Source organism: Grampus griseus, assembly GCF_964374135.1.
Source record: "Grampus griseus genome assembly, chromosome: 15".
Lineage (NCBI taxonomy): Eukaryota > Metazoa > Chordata > Mammalia > Artiodactyla > Delphinidae > Grampus > Grampus griseus.
In genome coordinates, this window is record NC_139009.1 from 19919787 (window position 1) to 19938450 (window position 18664).

General features: G+C 39.8%; 1 protein-coding gene across 1 annotated transcript in view; it reads right to left on the minus strand.

The window, feature by feature from the left end:
* Nucleotides 1–18664, minus strand: part of HADHA (hydroxyacyl-CoA dehydrogenase trifunctional multienzyme complex subunit alpha) — a 54535-nt gene that overhangs the window by 25184 nt on the left and 10687 nt on the right. Inside the window, exons 7-9 of the mRNA XM_082671716.1 lie at nt 17253–17355; nt 2317–2439; nt 1737–1855 (exon numbers count right to left, since the gene is read on the minus strand). Of these exons, the coding sequence (XP_082527842.1) occupies nt 1737–1855; nt 2317–2439; nt 17253–17355 (345 nt within the window). The remainder of the gene's footprint in view (nt 1–1736; nt 1856–2316; nt 2440–17252; nt 17356–18664) is intronic.

An 18664-nucleotide genomic window follows, 5' to 3' on the forward strand; every position in this document is an offset into this window, starting at 1 on the left:
AAAACAGAAGGAAAGAGAATTAAGAAGGCAGAATAGGAAAAGAGCACAGAGGTTCCACAGCTCAAACTCCACCTCCTTATCCTCTGAATCCTGTTATTTTGTCAGAGAAAGAGTTGTCATCACCCCTTTCTGAGTCCAATAATAGGTTTACCTTTTCCTAACTCCCTTCCCTCCTGCTTGAATTATTCTTCCGGCTCCTCTCCTGTTCTCCAAATGTGGGCAGGTCCCCAAAGTCCCACTTGCAGCCCATTTCCCCCTCTATTTATTCTTCCTCAGGAACATCATTTAGTTTATCACATTAATCATGAACTCCATGAAATTCAATTTAACATTTGAGGTTAAGTACTAACCTAAGTACAATAGCAAGTATAAAAGAAATAACCCTGTATTCAATCACCATAATTTAATGGTGATTAAAAAAAAACCAAATAAATCTATATCCTTAATCGACTTCTCTGTCTAAACTACTGTTGCTTGAATTTCCTGAATACCTAATCTCAACACTTCTAAACCTTGACTCCTAACTCTCTTTGGCAAGTCTCTTACTACCTTCGTATTGTTGCTTTTACTATTCTATTTCGGGGTCTTATTCAAACTTCAAGTCTGAATTACCAGAACAGTTTCCTAGTTCATTGATCTACTTTGTCTCTGTTTCTAATCCATTTTTACTCACTGCCATGAAAACGGTTCTCTATGATCTATATAGGACAAAGATGAAATTTCTTAATTAATTACTGTCTACCTTTTGAAATCCACCTTTGGTCTGCCTTTCTGAAGACACTGCATTATCCTCCTACAAAAACTGATCTGATTTGATGTTCCCTGAAGAGCCTCATGCTTTCCAGCTTCTGTAACTTTGCTCAAAATGCCCATCCTACCTGGCTTTCTCATCATGTATTCTCTAACAATTTCAGGGATCGTTCCCTCCTCAGTGAATTTAGCAAACTTCCTCTGTCCCAGTTAGCTGGCGTTAACCCTATGCAGCTACATACCGCCCCATCCTGCCATCTGCCTTACCACATATATGTGTTTAATCTCCCCAACCCAGACTGTGTGAGGTGAATGGAAGTAGGGGACCACGTTTCATATTTTATATACTTTGGTGTCTTTGGCTCAAAATATACCTGTTGACTAATTCATTCTCCAATTCTGAAATCTTTGATTATTGATCTTGTCTTCAATTATTGCTCTTTTGATCTGGGACTTTCCAGATTGAAGATTTTATAAGTTTTAAAGTCTACCTTGAGACAGATGTTACTTCAACTCTGTGATCATTTTAATCATCCTCCTTGAGCTTTTCCAGAACTTCTCTATATCATTACATCTTTTTCATAATTATGGCAATGGAAAGTCAATGAGACATTTTAGGTAATGACAATGGTTTTGACTAAGGACAGAATACAGCCATTAATTTTGTTTCAACTACCTCTTAATTAATGTCCAATATTTTACTGGTTTTGTTATACTGATATGACATAGGTTCCTTTCTTGGTTTATAACTGGTAATTTTAAGCTCATCAACTAAAAAGTATGCCTGGCACTAATTTTCCCCAAATATCCATTTATATAAATCCTCATAGCTTGCTATGCTCTTGTGTTATTTTTGGTAAGTACTTTGATAGCAGCATGAGGAACTTCAGTACTGGCAAACATGGTGCAGAATGGCAATGAAGAGTACTTGCTCTAGACAAAGGGAAGAAACATGAGAAATGTGGGAGTACGGGGTAAAAACTCACATCAATTATTTTCAGAGGTGCAGGATAAAGGCCTTTGGTCTGCTTTCGTACTCTTTCTTCCACCTTTTTGTAAATCTGTTGCCTGACAAATGGAATACTCATGGCATACGATGTCAATTCTGTAAGGTAAAATGCTTTTAGATCCTTACTGGAAAGAGCCCAGCCTCCCTTGTTAGTTTGTTCTGTAAACTCCATAAAAACGCAGTGATTCTAGCCATCTGAAAGAACTGCTCTTTACTCTGACACAAACAATCTAAATTTCAACCTAAGCACTTCTTTAAACATTAGTTGATAAGTATTAAAGCTTGGTGTTGGGTACATGGGTGTTTATTACACTGTTACATTATTCTATTTTGGTATTATGTAAAATTTTCCAAAATTAAAAATTAAAAAAAAATGTCTTTAACCAGTGTAAGGTCCAGGACTTGAGCCTAGAGAAGAGTTATTGCATCCTTTAAGGTTGACTTTACACTTAAGAGTAAATAATGCACTTACCTCTTCCTCATTTCAGATTTATAGAAAATAAAATTAAATTCCCGGGAAAGAAGCTTTGCCTTAGTTCTTTAATAATGACACTCACTTTCTACCAATCCCTTGTCTCTCTTTGGAGAGATCTTTTTATCAGCTAGTCCTTTAGCAAAAGTAATTGCAACTTCTTCTAGGTATTCAATTGTCCGTTCCTCTGGAGGTTTTATTCCTGGTCCTGTAAAGATGAACACAACAGACTGGAATGTAAATCAGGCTTGGATCAGTCCCAGGTGGGCCAAACCCAGGCAGGCCAAAGCCGAAGGCTCCAGCACCCACTTTCAGCGCAGCTTTCTAAGTCTGACTAGAGACCGGTAGGTGGCAATGTCATGAACTATGGACTCAAAAAGAGAAGTCACACTGAGCGAAGGTGCAACAACCTCCTCCTGGTAGAAAACAAGTCTTAAGCCCTATTTAAGTCTGGCCTCCACTTCTGAGTAGGATGTATTATGTCTCATGAGGCCTGTTTTCTTGCTGCAAAACTGGAAAACAAAAAATCAATTGCAAAATCACATTTGTAAAGACACTGGAGAGCTGTGGAAGCAACAAAGGCTATATGAACAGAATTCCAGAGAGGGAAGAGCCTGTCCAATGTGAACTGATGATTGCTGGACATTGTCTTTCCTGGGGGTACATGATGCTTTTGGGTGTGGGCTGAAGATTGGACTTGGCTCAAGCAGAAGGATGCTACTGAGGGAAAGTGAAATGAACAGAGTTTTTGGTGGTCATACACAACAAGTCAGTACTAGAAGAAACCAGACGCAAAGCTAGTTTTCCCGCATGGAACATTTGTGAAGTTCTAAGGTGGTGCAAGAGGCTGGAAGCTAGAGGGAAATCTCTTATAGTGTCATAATGTTTAGCACACGCAGTACTTGTACAGAAAGAGGGACATGCCAAAAACATGCACCTGATTTTTCGCTTGAGGCAGAGCCTGACACCAAACTTGCTGGAGGCAGGAGACAAAGACTCAGAAGAGCCAAAGGCTGTTTTCACACAGCTATGAAAACAGACACTTACCAGGCTCTCAGTCAAAGGCTTGTAAGAGCCACACTGGAGCGAGAGGTGGCTGAGGTTGAAAAGCCAATCTTGTGCCTTCTTATGGTGTATAGGGAACAAAATCCCAGTAGAGGGAGAAGCCTGCAACAATATGCAACCATTCTCCACCTTAAGACATTTGCCCTACTTTCAGCCTCCGTGGAGGAAGAAGAAAATGAACTAAGCCCCAAACGTCTGAATGACAAAAGCGCACAGGGTCCGCAAAAGTCATAATGTAATGCTGGAATTACGGAAGAATACTGGAGAGCAGTTGCTACACAAAAGGAGAGCTCCAGAGATCTACAGAGGGGCCCCTTGAAACTAAGGCGAAGTATCATTCTGCACATGCATGAGAGGAAACTACCTGTGGCCAGGGAAAGAACCAACATAAAGGCATGAAAAGAAGCAAGAAAAACATGGCCTACAGCTAGGAGACAAACTGACCTATAGAAACAGGTGCAGAATTGAAAAGATAGGATAGGGCTTCCCTGTTGGTGCAGTGGTTGGGAGTCCGCCTGCCGATGCAGGGGACATGGGTTCGTACCCCGGTCCGAGAGGATCTCACGTGCCGCGGAGCAGCTGGGCCCGTGGGCCATGGCCGCTGAGCCTGCGCGTCCGGAGCCTGTGCTCTGCAGTGGGAGAGGCCATGACGGTGAGAGGCCCGCGTACCGCAAAAAAAAAAGATAGGATAAGCAGACACAATGTTAGAAAGGTTACTGTGAATTCATGCCATATGTTAAAGAAGGCAGAGGAAAACAGAAACATAATGAAGAGAAATTGAAGATGTGACAATGAATCAACTATTACTTCTAAATATGAGAAAAAAACAATATCTGAAACAAAAAATATAGGCAATTGGATTAATAGCAAATTATACTGTGAAGAAGAAAAGATCAGGAAACTTGAATACATGGCAAGAGAAATATAAACAGACTGAAAAAGAGAAACAGAGCTTCATTTTGGGACAATATCAAGTAATCTAAAATATGTGAGACTGAAGTCTCAGGAAAGGGGTAGGGGACTAAGGAGACAAAAGACTTGTACTCTGAAAACTATAAGACACTGATGAAAGAAATCGAAGATGACACAAACAGATGGGAAGATATACCATGTTCTTGGATAGGAAGAATCAGTACTGTCAAAATGACTATACTACCCAAGGCAATCTACAGCTTCAATGCAATCCCTATCAAATTTTCACAGAACTACAACAAAAAATCTTACAATTTGTATGGAGACACAAAAGACCCCAAATAGCCAAAGTAATCTTGAGAAAGAAAACAGAGCTGGAGGAATCAGGCTCCCTAACTTCAGACCATACTACAAAGCTATAATCATCAAAATAGTATGGTTCTGGCACAAAAATAGAAATATAGATCAACAGAACAGGATAGAAAGCCCAGAAATAAACCCACGCACCCATGGTCAATTAATGTACTACAAAGGATGCAAGACTATACAATGGTGGAAAGACAGTCCCTTCAACAAATGGTGCTGGGAAAGCTGGACAGCTACATGTAAAAAAAATGAAATTAGAACATTCTTTAACACCATACACAAAAATAAACTCAAAATGGATAAAAGACCCAAATGTAAGACGGGATACTATAAAACTTAAAGTAAAACGTAGGCAGAACACTCTTTTACATAAATCACAGTAACATCTTTTTCGATCCACCTCCTAGACTAATGGAAATAAAAACAAAAATAAACAGATGGGACATAATTAAACTCAAAAACTTTTGCACAGCAAAAGGAACCATAAACAAAACAAAAAAACCCATAGAATGGGAGAAAATATTTGCAAACAATGTGACCGACAAAGGATTAATCTCCAAAATTTACTAACAGCTTATGTGGCTCAATATCAAAAAACCAAACAACCCAATCAAAAAATGGGCAGAAGACCTACATAGACATTCCTCCAAAGAAGACATACAGATGGCCAAGAGGCACATGAAAAGATGCTTAACATAGCTAATTATTAGAGAAATGCAAATCATGACTACAATGAAATTATCATCTCACACCAAGCAGAATGGCCATCATCAAAAAATGTACAAACAATAAATGCTGGAGAGGGTGTGGAGAAAAGGGAACCCTCCTACACTGTTGGTGGGAACGTAAATTGGTACAGCCAGTATGGAGAACAGTATGGAGGTTCCTTAAAAAAGTAAAAAATAGAGTTACCATATGATCCAGCAATCCCATTCCTGGGCATATATCCAGAGAAAAACATGGTTCAAAAGATATGTGCACCCCCAATGTTCACCACAGCACTGTTTATAATAGCCAAGACATGGAAGCAGCCTAAATGTCCATTGACAGATGAATGGATAAAGAAGATGTGGTACATATATACAATGGAATATTACTTAGCCATTAAAAGGAAGGAAATAAAAAAAAACAAGAAGGAAATAATGTCATTTGCAACAACATGGGTGGACCTGGAGATTATCACACTAAATGAAGTATATCAGGGAAAGACAAATATATGATATTGCTTGTATTCAGAATCTAAAAAAAAAAAATTCGATACAAATGAACTTATTTACAAAACAGAAACAGACTCACAGATGTAGAGAATGAACTTATGGTTACCAGGGGGGATGGGAGGGTGGGAGGGATAGATGGGGAGTTTGGGATTGACATGTACACACTGCTATATTTAAAATAGATAACCAACAAGGACCTACTGTATAGCACAGGGAACCTTGCTCAATATTCTGTAATAACCTAAATGGGAAAAGAATTTGAAAAAGAATAGATACATGTATATGTATAACTGAATCACTTTGATGTACACCTGAAACTAACACAACATTGTTAATCAACTATATTCCAATATAAAATAAAAATTAAAGAAAAATCACCCTGAACAACAACAACAACAAAGGAAAGAAAAGCAGTAGAGGAGATGGAAAAATATTTAAAGAAATAGCCAAGGGCTTCCCTGGTGGCACAGTGGTTGAGAGTCCACCTGCCGATGCGGGGGACACGGGTTCGTGCCCCGGTCTGAGAGGATCCCACATGCTGCGGAGCGGCTGGGCCCGTGAGCCATGGCCGCTGGGCCTGCGCGTCCGGAGCCTGTGCTCCGCAGTTGGAGAGGCCACAGCAGTGAGAGGCCTGCGTATCGCAAAAAAAAAAAAAAAAAAAAAAAGAAATAGCCAAAAAGTTTCCAATTTTGATGAAAACTCCAAGCTCACTATCTAAGAAGCTCAATGAATCCCATGTATAGCAAACATTTAAAACACACACACACACACCAAGACACATCATAAATAAATTGCTAAAATCAGTAATAAAGGGAAAACGTGAGAGCAGTTTGGGGAGGATTGGGGTAGGAGTGGAGAAGACACATTATATACAGATGACCAAAGATAAAAATGACAACAGACTTTTCCTCAGAAATTATGCAAGCGACAACACAATGTAGATATCTATACAGTACCAAAAGGAAAACACTGGAAATCTGGGATTCTATACCTATCAAAAATACCTTTCGAAAATGAAGACTTTTTCAAACAAATCAAAAAGTGAGAGAATTAACTGCCGGCAGACCTACACTATAGAGTATGTTAAAGGAAGTTCTTCAGGTTGGAGGAAAATCAAGCCAGATGGGAACCTGGATCTATACAAAGAATAAAGAGCACCAAAAATGATAAATATATGAGTAAACAGAAAAGAATCATCTCATTTTTTAAATCTTTTTAAAAGATAATTGTTTAAAACAAAAATAGTAATACGTTAAGGAATGTATAATACATGCAGAAGTATAACAAGAATAGCAAAAGAATGGGGGGAAATGAAAGTATACCCTTTAAAGGTTCCTACCTTACATGTGAAATGATATATCAAGACAGATTACACGTTAAAGATGTATGCTGGACTTCCCTGGTGGCACAGTGGTTAAGAATCTGCCTGCCAACACAGGGGATACAGGTTCAAGCCCTGGTCCGGGAAGATCCCACATGCCACGGAGCAGCTAAGCCCATGCACCACAACTATTGAGCCTGCACTCTATAGCCCGCGAGCCACAACTACTGAGCCCGTGTGCCACAACTAATGAAGCCTGCGCACCTAGAGCCCGTGCTCTGCAACAAGAGAAGCCATCCCAATGAGAAGCCAGAGCACTGCAATGAAGAATAGCCCCCACTCGCCGCAAGTAGAGAAAGCTCGCGTGCAACGACAAAGACCCAACGCAACCAAAGATAAACAAATAAGAAGAAAAAAAAAAAAGATGTATGCTGTAAACCCTAGAGCAACCATTAAAAGGGTAAAGCAAAGTAAAAGTCCAAAAGTGAAGATAAAAAATGATTAATCCGGGTGGAATTCCCCGGCAGTCCCATGTTTAGGACTCTGTGCTTCCACTGCAGGGCAGATGGGGTCAATGCCTGCTCGGGGAACTAAGATCCCTCATGCTACATGGCACGGCCCCCCCCTAAAAAAAAAAAAAAAAAAAAAAGATTAATCCAGAGGAAAGCAGAAAGAAGAAAAAAGGAACAAAGAACAGATGGGACATATAGAAAACAAGCAGTACTGAACGAAGCCAAAATGCCAGAACCATGTTGGTATGGTAGAGGAAATATTAAAAGGCTTAAGGAAACTGGAATGTTAGCCTGGATTTATCATGCTGGACCTGCTCAGCCCCCCTGGAAGGGTCAGAGGACACACCTTTCACCACGACCAAGAGAAATCAACTTAGGAGGGGAGTCCCAGCATCCTTGAAGAGCTCTGTGGTTGCTCCTCTCTGTAGGTCAGAAATTACAGTGGGAACTGCTACCATCAACTAGGATCCCTAAATGCAGTGGGGATAATGGGATTCTGGGGTGGCAGGGGCCAAGGAGCAACACTCAATTGCCAAAAGCAAATGGGGCATGGCTACCAAAATGGAGAGCAGAGCCAAAGTAAATAGTAATCAGAATAGTTTGACTTGTGGAGACCTATGGCGTTGGCTAGTTTATCATGGCATTCCTAGGAAAGAAACAGATGATGGGTGGCCCACTGGATTCAGAATTCTAGGTCTAGTAAACCTAAGAATAACGTGAATTACCAAAGACAGTCATCGGACATCCCTGGTGGCGCAGTGGTTAAAAATCCGCCTGCCAATGCAGGGGACATGGGTTCGAGCCCTGGTCCAGGAAGATGCCACATGCCACGGAGCAACTAAGCCTGTGCGCCACAACTACTGAGCCTGCACTCTAGAGCCTGCGAGCCACGACTACTGAAGCCCGCACGCCTAGAGCCCGTGCTCCGCAACAAGGGAAGCCACCGCAATAAGAAGCCCGAGCACCGCAACAAAGAGTAGCCCCCGCTCCCACAACTACACAAAGCCCGTGCGCAGCAACGAAGACCCAACGCAGCCAAAAATAAATAAATAATAATTGTTTTTTTAAAAAAGAAAGGAAAGAGAAAGTCATCGCCCTCATCAATTCTCAGAAATGAGCCAGTTTAAAGACCCAGAACCCCTTGAATAAAGGGGAGGTTGTAGCTCCTTGAGGGAATTATACTGTTAATCTTCCCCAAAGGGACTCTATGGTCATTTACCTTGAGGAAAGGGAAATAATCAGACTTTTGGGGGATTACTGGACACTGGCTCGGAACTGAGAGTAATTCCAAAAGACTCAAAATGTTATTGTGATCCACCAGACAGGACAGGGGTTTATAAGGTCATGTGATAAAAGGATTATCAGCTCAGTTCTATCTCAGTGGGCCTAGTGGGTTCCTGAACTCATCCTTTGGTTACTTCCAGAATGCACGATTGAAATAGATATCCTCAGCAACTAGCTCCTTGACCTGTGGAATAAGGACTACTATAGTGGGAAAGGCCAAGTGAAAGCCACTAAAACTGCCTCTACCCAGAAAAATAGTAAAATAAAAGTAATACTGCATTCCTGGAGGGACTACAGAGACTGGTGCCACCATTAAGGACTTGAAAGATGCAGGAGTGGTGATTCCCACTGCATCCTCATTCAATTTATATATTTTTGGCCTGTGCAGAAACCAGATGGCTCCTGCAGAATGACAGTGGACTATGGTAAACTTAATCAGGTGGTAACGGCAACTGCCGCTGGTATTCCAGATGCAATTTCATTGCCTGAGCAAGTTAACACATCTCCTTTTACCTCTTGTGTATTTGCTGATCTGGAAAGTGCTTTTTTCCTTGACAGCTGGTAGTAAAGACTACCAGAAGCAGTTTGCTTTCAGCTGGAAAGGCCTGCAATATACCCTTGCTGTCTTACCTCAGGAGTGATCAGTTCTACATCCATAAGTCATAATTTAGCCCACAGGGACCTTGATTGCCTTTTCCTTCCAAAAGATACCATGCCAGTTCGTTACATTGATGATATAATGCTGAATGGTCCTGGTGAGCTGGAAGTACCAACCACTCTAGACATATCCATCTTAGTGAAATTTCTAGGGGTCCAGTGGTATGGGGCATGCTGAGACATTCCTTCTAAGGTGAAGGATAAGTTGTTGCATCTGGCCCCTCCCACCATAAAAAACAGGCACAACACCTAGTGCATTTTGGAGGCAACATCTTTTTTGGATGTGCTACTCTAGCCCCTTTACTGAGTAACTTGAAGGCTGCTAGTTTTGAGTTGGGCTTAGGACTAGAATAGCTGTTCTGCTCTTTAGACCATACGATTCAGACCTGAAGGCGCCTGAAGCATCAGTGGTAGACAGAGATGCTGTCTGGAGTCGTTGCCAGGCCCTACAGGCGAATCAGAGTACAGATCCTTAGGAATTTGGAGCAAAGCCCTACCATCCTCTGTTAATAATTACTATCCTGCTGAGAAACAGCTTTTAGCTTCCTACTGGGCCTTAGTGGAGACTCTAAGCTTAACCATGGGCCAAGTTACTATGTGATCTGAGCTGCCTGTCATGAAATGGATGCTGTCTAACCCACTAAGCCATAAAGCTGGGTGTGTGCAACAGCACTCCATTATCAAATGGAAGTGGTATACATGAGACTGGGCTTGAGCAGACCCTAAAGGTACAAGTTGCATGAGGAAGTGGCCAAAATACCCTTACTCCTGCTTCTCTCTCTCAGCCTGCACCTATGGCCTCATGGAAGTTCCCTATGAGCAGCTGACTGGGAAAGAGAAAACTCAGCAAAGAATGTGAAAATATTTGTGTTTCATGTGAATGGTCAACAAGGAGTGATCTCAAAGAGGATTTTAATGATCGAGTGGAAAAGATAATCCATCCTGTGGATACCAGTCAGCCTCTTTCCCCAGTCACCCCTGTCACTGCCCAATGGGCTCATGAACAAAGTGGCCATGATGGCAGGGATGGAGGCTGTGCGTGGGCTTAGCAACAACTACTCACCAAGGCCAACCTGGGTGCAATCACTGTTCAGTGCCCAATCAGCAGCACAGACCAACACTGATTGTCTCATACCAGGACCCTCCCAAGGTGATCAACATTCTGGCAGATTGACTACACTGCACTGCTTTCGTCATGGAAAGGGCAGCACTCTGTTCTTACTGGAATAGACACTTATTGCGGGTATGAATTTGCCTTCCTGGCATGCAATGCATCTGCCAAAACTACCATTTGTGGACTTATGGAATGCCTTATCCACCATCACGTATCCCACACAACACTGCTTCTGATCAAGCAACTCCCCTCACAGTAAATGGAGTGTGGCAATGGGCCATGCTCATGAAATGTACTGAACTCACCACGTGCCCCATCACCGTGAAGCAGCTGGATTGAGAGAATGTTGGAATAGACTTTTAAAGACTCAGAGCACTAGGTAGGTGGTAATACTTTGTAAGGCTAGGGCAGTATCACCTAGGATCCTGTATATGCTCTAAATCAACCTCCAATATACGGTGTCGTATCTTCCATAGCAAGGATTCACGGGTCCAGGAATCCAGAAGTACATATAGAGATGGCTCTGCTACTACCCCTAGTGATCTACCAACAAAGAATGTGCTTCTGTCCTACAACCTTAGGTTCTGCTGGTCTAGAGGATTTAGTTCCAAAGTCCATCAGGAGACATAACAATGATTCTATTGAACTGGAAGATGAGACTGCCATCTGGTCACTCTGGGCCCCTCATGCCTCTGAAACAGGCAGAGAAGGGATTACTATACTGGCTGGGGTGATTAATCCTGATTACCAGGGGAAGTTGGGTTGCTACTACAATGAAGGTAAGGGAGAGTATGTCTCAAATATGGGAGATCTCTTGGGGTGTCTCTTAGGGCTACTGTGACCTACAATTATTTAGTGGAAAATTACAACAATCCAATTCATGCAGGACTGCTAGTGGCCCAGACCTTTTAGGAATGAAGGTCACCCTACCAGACAAAGAACCGTGACCAGCTGATGTACTCCCTAAGGGCAAAGGAAATATGGAATGGGTAGAAGTAGGTAATTATAAATACCTGTTATGGCCACATGACTATTTGCAGAAATTGAGGGGTCCAGGCCTAACCAAAAACCTATGTGATATTTCAGGTCCAAGCAAAGGCAATTACAGGCCTCGCAGGCATCATGGAGAAAGCTGTCCTTCCCATACCAGACTTGGTGCCCAGCCGACGCACTGCAGTCTTTAATGGGAGTTGCAGTCAATGACTCAGGTCTCCCTGACTGGCTATGCTCTTACATACATTTTCATTCCGAGCCCATGTGCCTTCATTCCTAAGTCTCTTTATATGGGACCTTCAACCGAGGTCTTCTTCAGGTACCTCTGCTAAGACCTCCTTACTGGGGGAGTAAAGAGAAACCTTAAAGACATTTTCCCTCACTCTGACTCAATTCTTTTCCACTCCTAGCTCTCACTATTTTAAACAGCAAAATCACAAACAAAAAGCACAAAATGAGGAAAATGTGGCAGTAAATAGACCATGGAAAGGACACTTGCTGGTTTTATAAAAGCTGAAATGAGAAGGCAGACAGTGCCTTGTTTGACTTCAGCTGGGAACATGTGCGTTGGGAGACTTGAATCTTTTGCCACTCTGTACGTGTCTATGAATGACTGCAAAAGAACCACGAGTATCACTTTTGGGGTTATGACAAATGTTAGTGAGTAGGCAAATTCACAGACAGGGAACCTCAAATAATAAGGATCGACTATACTCTGATCACAGCAGAATTCAACTAGAAACCAATAACAGAAAGATATCTGAATCATCCCCAAATATTTGGAAATTAAACAACATACTTCTAAATTATACATGGGCCAAAGAAGAAATCACTAGAGAAATCTGAAAATATTTGACCTTTATGGAACTGAAAACATAACATTAAAACATGCAGATAAAGCAATGCCAAGAAGAAAATGTATAGCTTTTTTTGTCTTTTTTTTTTTTTTTTTGGCTGTGTCGCACGGCTTGCAGGATCTTAGTTTCCCAACCAGGGATTGAACCCAGGCCCCAGGAGTGAAAGTGCCAAGTCCTAACCACTGAACCGCCACGGAATTCCCAATATATAGCTTTAATGCTTATGTTAGAAAAGAAGAAAGGCCTAAAATCAATGAAAGAAACTAGTTTCTAGTAAGAAACTAGAAAAAGAAGAGCAAATTAAATCCAAAAGCAAGCAGAAAGAAATAAATAATAAGACAGCTGAAATCAATAAAACAGCAAACAAAACCAATGGAATTAAAAGCTGATTCTTAGAAAAGATCAATAAAACTGATAAATTTCTAGCCAGACTCATCAGGGAAAAAACAGAAGACACAAATTAGCAATATCAGGAATGAAAGAGGAGCATTATTATAGAGTGTAAAGATATGAAAAGAATAATAATAAAGTATTATGAACAACTTTATTTTTTTTTAACTTTTGAAAAAATATTTATTTATTTATTTGGTTGTGCTGGGTCTTAGCTGCAGAAGGCAGGCTCCTTAGTTGTGACATGCCAACTCTTAGTTGCAGCATGCATGTGGGACCTAGTTCCCAGACTAGGGATCAAACCTAGGGCCCCTGCATTGGGAGTGTGGAGTCTTATCCACTGAGTCACCAGGGAAGTCCCTGAACAACTTTATTGAAATAAATTTGTCAATTTAAATGAAATGCACAAAATCTTTGCAAAACAAACAACTACAGCTCACTCAAGAAATGGTGAACCAACCTGGGGCTTCCCTGGTGGTGCAGTGGTTAAGAATCCGCCTGCCAATGCAAGGGACATGGGTTCGAGCCCTGGTCTGGAAAGATCTCGCATGCCGCAGAGCAACTAAGCCCATGCGCCACAACTACTGGGCCTGCGAGCCACAACTACTGAACCCACATGCCACAACTACTGAAGCCTGCTCGCCTAGAGCCCGTGATCCGCAACAAGAGACACCACCACGATGAGAGGCCTGCGCACCTCAACGAAGAGTAGCCCCCACTCACCGCAACTAGAGAAAGCCTGAGCACAGCAATGAAGACCCAACACAGCAAAAAAATTAATTAAATAAATTTTTTTTAAAAATTAAAAAAAAAAAGAAAAGAAATGGTGAACCTGCACTACTATGTATAGAATGGATAGTTAATAAGGACCTGCTGCTGTGTAGCACAGGAAACTCTACTCAATGCTCTGTGGTGACCTGTATGGGAAGAGAATCTAAAAAAGAGTGGATATAAGTAAATGTATGGTGATTTGCTTTGCTGTACACCCAAAGCTAACACAACATTGTAAATCAACTATACTCCAATTAAAAGAAAAAAAAGGAAAGAAAGAAAAAAGAAATAGTGAACCTGGGAATTCCCTGGTGGTCCAACGGTTAGGACTTGGTGCTTTCATGGCCAGGGGCCTGGGTTCAATCCCTGGTGAGGGAACTAAGGTCCTGCAAGCCACGTGGCAAGGCCAAAAAAAAAAAAAAAAGGAAAAAAGAAATAGTCAACCTGAATAGCCCCATATCTACTAAGGAAATTGAATTCATAGGTTATAACCTTCCCAAGAATCAAAACTCCAAGTCCATATAACTTCACTGGTGAATTTTATCAAGGATTTAAGGAAAATATAATACCAATTCTATGCAAAATCTTCCAGAAAATTGAAGAGGAAGAAATATTTCCAACTCATTTTATGAAGTCAGAATTACCCAGATATCAACACCAGGCAATAATATCACAAGAAAAAAAATATTATTCCTGAGACCATTATCTCTCATGACCAGACGTAAAAATCCTTCACAAAATTTTAGCTGATTCAGCCGGCACTTTATAGAAAGGATAATACATCACAACCAAGTGAAGTTTATTCCAGGAATGAATTCAATAGTCAAAAATCAATGTAAATGACTTTACTTAATAAACTAAAAGAACTAACCCAAACAATTACCTCATTAGATGCAGAAAAAGCAATACAGTTCTCAGCAAACTATAAATAAGGTACATCTGCAATCTGATAAAGGGTATACGTGGAAAACCTATGTAACATTATACACCCTACAGCAGCCACGTGAATGTCTCTCTTAAGACTGGGACAAGTTAATAATATCTGCTTTCACTTCAAATCAATATTGTACTAAAGATCTTAGCCACTGCAGTAAGTCAAGAAAAAGAAACACCAACCAGATGGGAAAGGAAGAAGCCAAAATGTCTTTATTTGTAGATAACATGATTATTTATGTAGAAAATCCTTAGGAATCTACAGAAAAACCTAGTAGAACTAATAAATAAATTTAGCAAAATCATAGAATACAAGGTCCACATACGAAAATCATTTGTATTTATATGTTAGTAATTAATGAGAAATTAAAGTTAAAAAAGTATAATGGCACAAAAGTATGAAATACTTAGGTACAAATTTAACAAAATGTGTACAAGATATGTTCAATGAAAAGTATAAAACACTACTGAGAGAAATTAAAGATGACCTTAGTAAACAGAAAGTTATATTATGTTCATAATGAAAACACTCAGTATTTTTAAAATGTCAATTCTCGGGCTTCCCTGGTGGCACAGTGGTTGAGAGTCCGCCTGCCAATGCAGGGGACACGGGTTTGTGCCCCGGTCCGGGAAGATCCCACATGCTGCGGAGCGGCTGGGCCCCGTGAGCTATGGCAACGGGAGAGGCCACAACAGTGAGAGGCCCGTGTACCGCAAAAAAAAAAAAAAAAAAAAGTCAATTCTCCCCAAATTGATACATTGATTCAATGGAATTCCAATCAAGATCCTAGCAGATGTTTCTGTAGATATGGATGAGATGATTTAAAATTCATATGTAAATGCAAAGAAACTAGAATAGGTAAAATGATATTGAAAGAAGAGAAGCAAGGTGGAGGGTGGGGTCACACTGTCAGATATCAAGATTTACTATAAAACACAATAATCAAGACAGTGTGACACTGTCTTAAGTAAAGACATATAAATTGGAAATAGGAAACCTAGATATAGACCCAAACACAGAGGATCAACTAATTTTCCACCAAGGTGTCAAGGTGTCAATGGGAAAGAAGAGTCTTCTCAAAAAATTGTGCCAGGACATTTTGGATATTCATAATCACATAACAAAAACAACAACAACAACAACTCAATCTTTACCTCACACCAAACATAAACATTAACTTGAAGTAGCACAGACCAAAATGTAAGAGCTAAACTACAAAACTTTCAGAAGAAAACATAGGAGAAAATCTTTGCAATCTTGTTAGGAAAAGATTTCTAAAACACCAATACCATGATCCATAAAAGACGACTTTGATACATTGGACTTCATCAAAATTAAGAATTTCTACTCTTAGATAATGAAAAGACAAGCGATAGACAGGGAGAAAATATTTGCAAATTACAAATCTCATAAAGGACTTATATCCTGATATATAAAGAACTCTGAAAACTCAGTAATAAGAAAAACAGCTAAATCAAACAAAATGGGCAAAACATTTGAACACTTTATCAGAAGATATACAGAAGGCAAATAAACACATGAAATAAGTTCGGTATCTTTGGTCTTTAGGGAAATACAAATTAAACCCCAATGACATATTACTACACTCTTATTGAAATGTTTAAAATTAAAAAGACTGAGCGTGCAAAGTGGTTGTAACTAGAACTCTCATACTCTGCTGGTAAGAATGTAAATGGTATAACCACTTTGGAAAAACAGTTTGACAGGTTCTTAAAAGCTAATAAGCACATCTATCATATGGTCCAGCCAATTCACTCTTCAGTATTTGTCCAAAAGAAATGAAATATTTCTCCACATAAAGACTTGTCAATGAATGTTCATAGCAACTTTATTTAGAATAGCTCTAAATTGGAAACACCTCAAATGTCTATCATTTGGTGAACGGATAAACAAATTATGGTTTATCTATACAATGGAATGACATTCAGCAACAAGAAGGAATACATTGCTGACATATAACAACATGGATGAATCTCAAAAGCAGTATGCTAAATGAAAGACACAAAAAGATACATACTAGAAATGTTCTATTGTATGATTGTGGTGGTGTTTACATAGCTATATACGTTTGTCAAAATGCAAACTGTACATTAAACACTGGTAAATTTATTATCATGTAAATAACATCTCAACAATGCTGATTTTTAAGAAATGTAAGAGGGTGATGAACATACAATCTGGAATAGTGGTTTCTTTGGATGAGAAGAGGCAAGGAAATTGTATGGGAGGAAGCAGCACATTAGTAGATGTCCATTATTAATATCCTTAGGTTGGTTGTTTCATACATGTTTATTATATTATTAAAACAGACACAAAAAACTGAAGAATAGTTATCATGGATAATGATACAGGTAATTTAAGAACCAAAAATAATGACTTGGTTCAATTCTGTATTCCTAATGTCCCAATTATAAATAACGTAAAATAGAAATTGGGGTGATGTTGAAAATGATTTAGTATTAGCTATTTTTAGAAAACTTCACTCTTCAGAATAATGACTCATTTCTTAAGTGTTTGGGTTTCACTATAACCAATATTCAAGATATTAACTCTTTAAGAAAATAAATAACTTCATAAGGCTCAATTCTGAAGCATGTTAGCACTTACCCAGCGGTTCCACCAGTTGGTCAACCAGTCCCATTTTCTTTGCTCTGTCTGCACGAATGCCTCTACCAGTCAGCATCATGTCAAAAGCAGCAGGCACACCCACCTAACAAGCAAGCAAGGATTAGAGCAAAGGTGGAAAAAAATCAGTGATAATTACAATTTACAAATCATCCAACTGAGCAAAATAAATATTAAAATGAGAAAACTCAAACCAGATTTTTATGTTATATATCTATCAACGAAATTTTATATACTGATACACATTTAGGTAAAGTTTAGTTTTAGAAACCTCCGCCTGAAGTTAAAAATGTCTTTATATCTCTTCTTTTAATTCAATATGTAGGATTTCTGTCTTATGGATTGATAAAGTAGAGAAAAAATGTCATGTTTCCTAGAATTGTACATTTATGTCATTCTGAGTTTCTTCTCTATCATTTGTGTATTTAAAATTCCTATACCAGAATTAGTAGAGACTGAGAAATCTCATAGTTTTGACAATGTCTTTAGAAAGAATCTTAGACTTAACAAAAAGAGAACTCAACTAGGGCTTTGTATGTAGGTGCTCGAACAGCTTCTAGCTACATTCAAGAACCAACTATAACAAAACAAAAGAAACAGCAATATTTTCTATACACATATAGGCTTATTCATTCTTTCAGTAAATCCTCTTGGCAATTCCTATGAAGGAATGCACACTATTTATTATCAGAAAACAAATACCATAAACTTTCCCATTTTTCTATGTCCAACTCCTATCGACTTCTCTGCAAAGAGTATTTCTGCTGAGTGTTGTTTTCCCTGAAGAACCCACAGTACCAGAGGCTATGAGGTTCAGGGAGTTTGATGTTAGGATTGCTCTGCAGCCCCCAGGTCTGACTGTCCTTCCCTTCTTCTTAAGAATTCAAAAGCCTGATGGGCCTCTTTTGGGTCTATAGAATACAACAGTGAGATCATCCAAATCAGGGGAAAGGTCTGCCTCTTAACAGTTATCATGAAATAAGACCCAGGGATTTGAAAAACTGGTAAGATCATACTGTGCAGAGAAGGAACAAATTAAACTGTAAGTTCCAGAAAGCAAGACATGTATCTTATCTATCTCTTCCCTTCTTCAGGGACTAACAAAGGACCCTGATCAATCATTTTGATCAAGGAATTGAAAAAATAAATAAAAAGTAGAATTGAAAAAATAAACAAATATCAGGAATAAAATGTTATTGATCCTATATATTCACATTGTATTTGGTTTCTAATTTTTTTGTGTGTGTGTGGTACGCGGGCCTCTCACTGTTGTGGCCTCTCCCGTTGCGAAGCATAGGCTCCAGACGTGCAGGCTCAGCGGCCATGGCTCTCGGGCCCAGCCGCTCCGCGGCATGTGGGATCTTCCCAGACCGGGGCACGGACCTGTGTGCCCT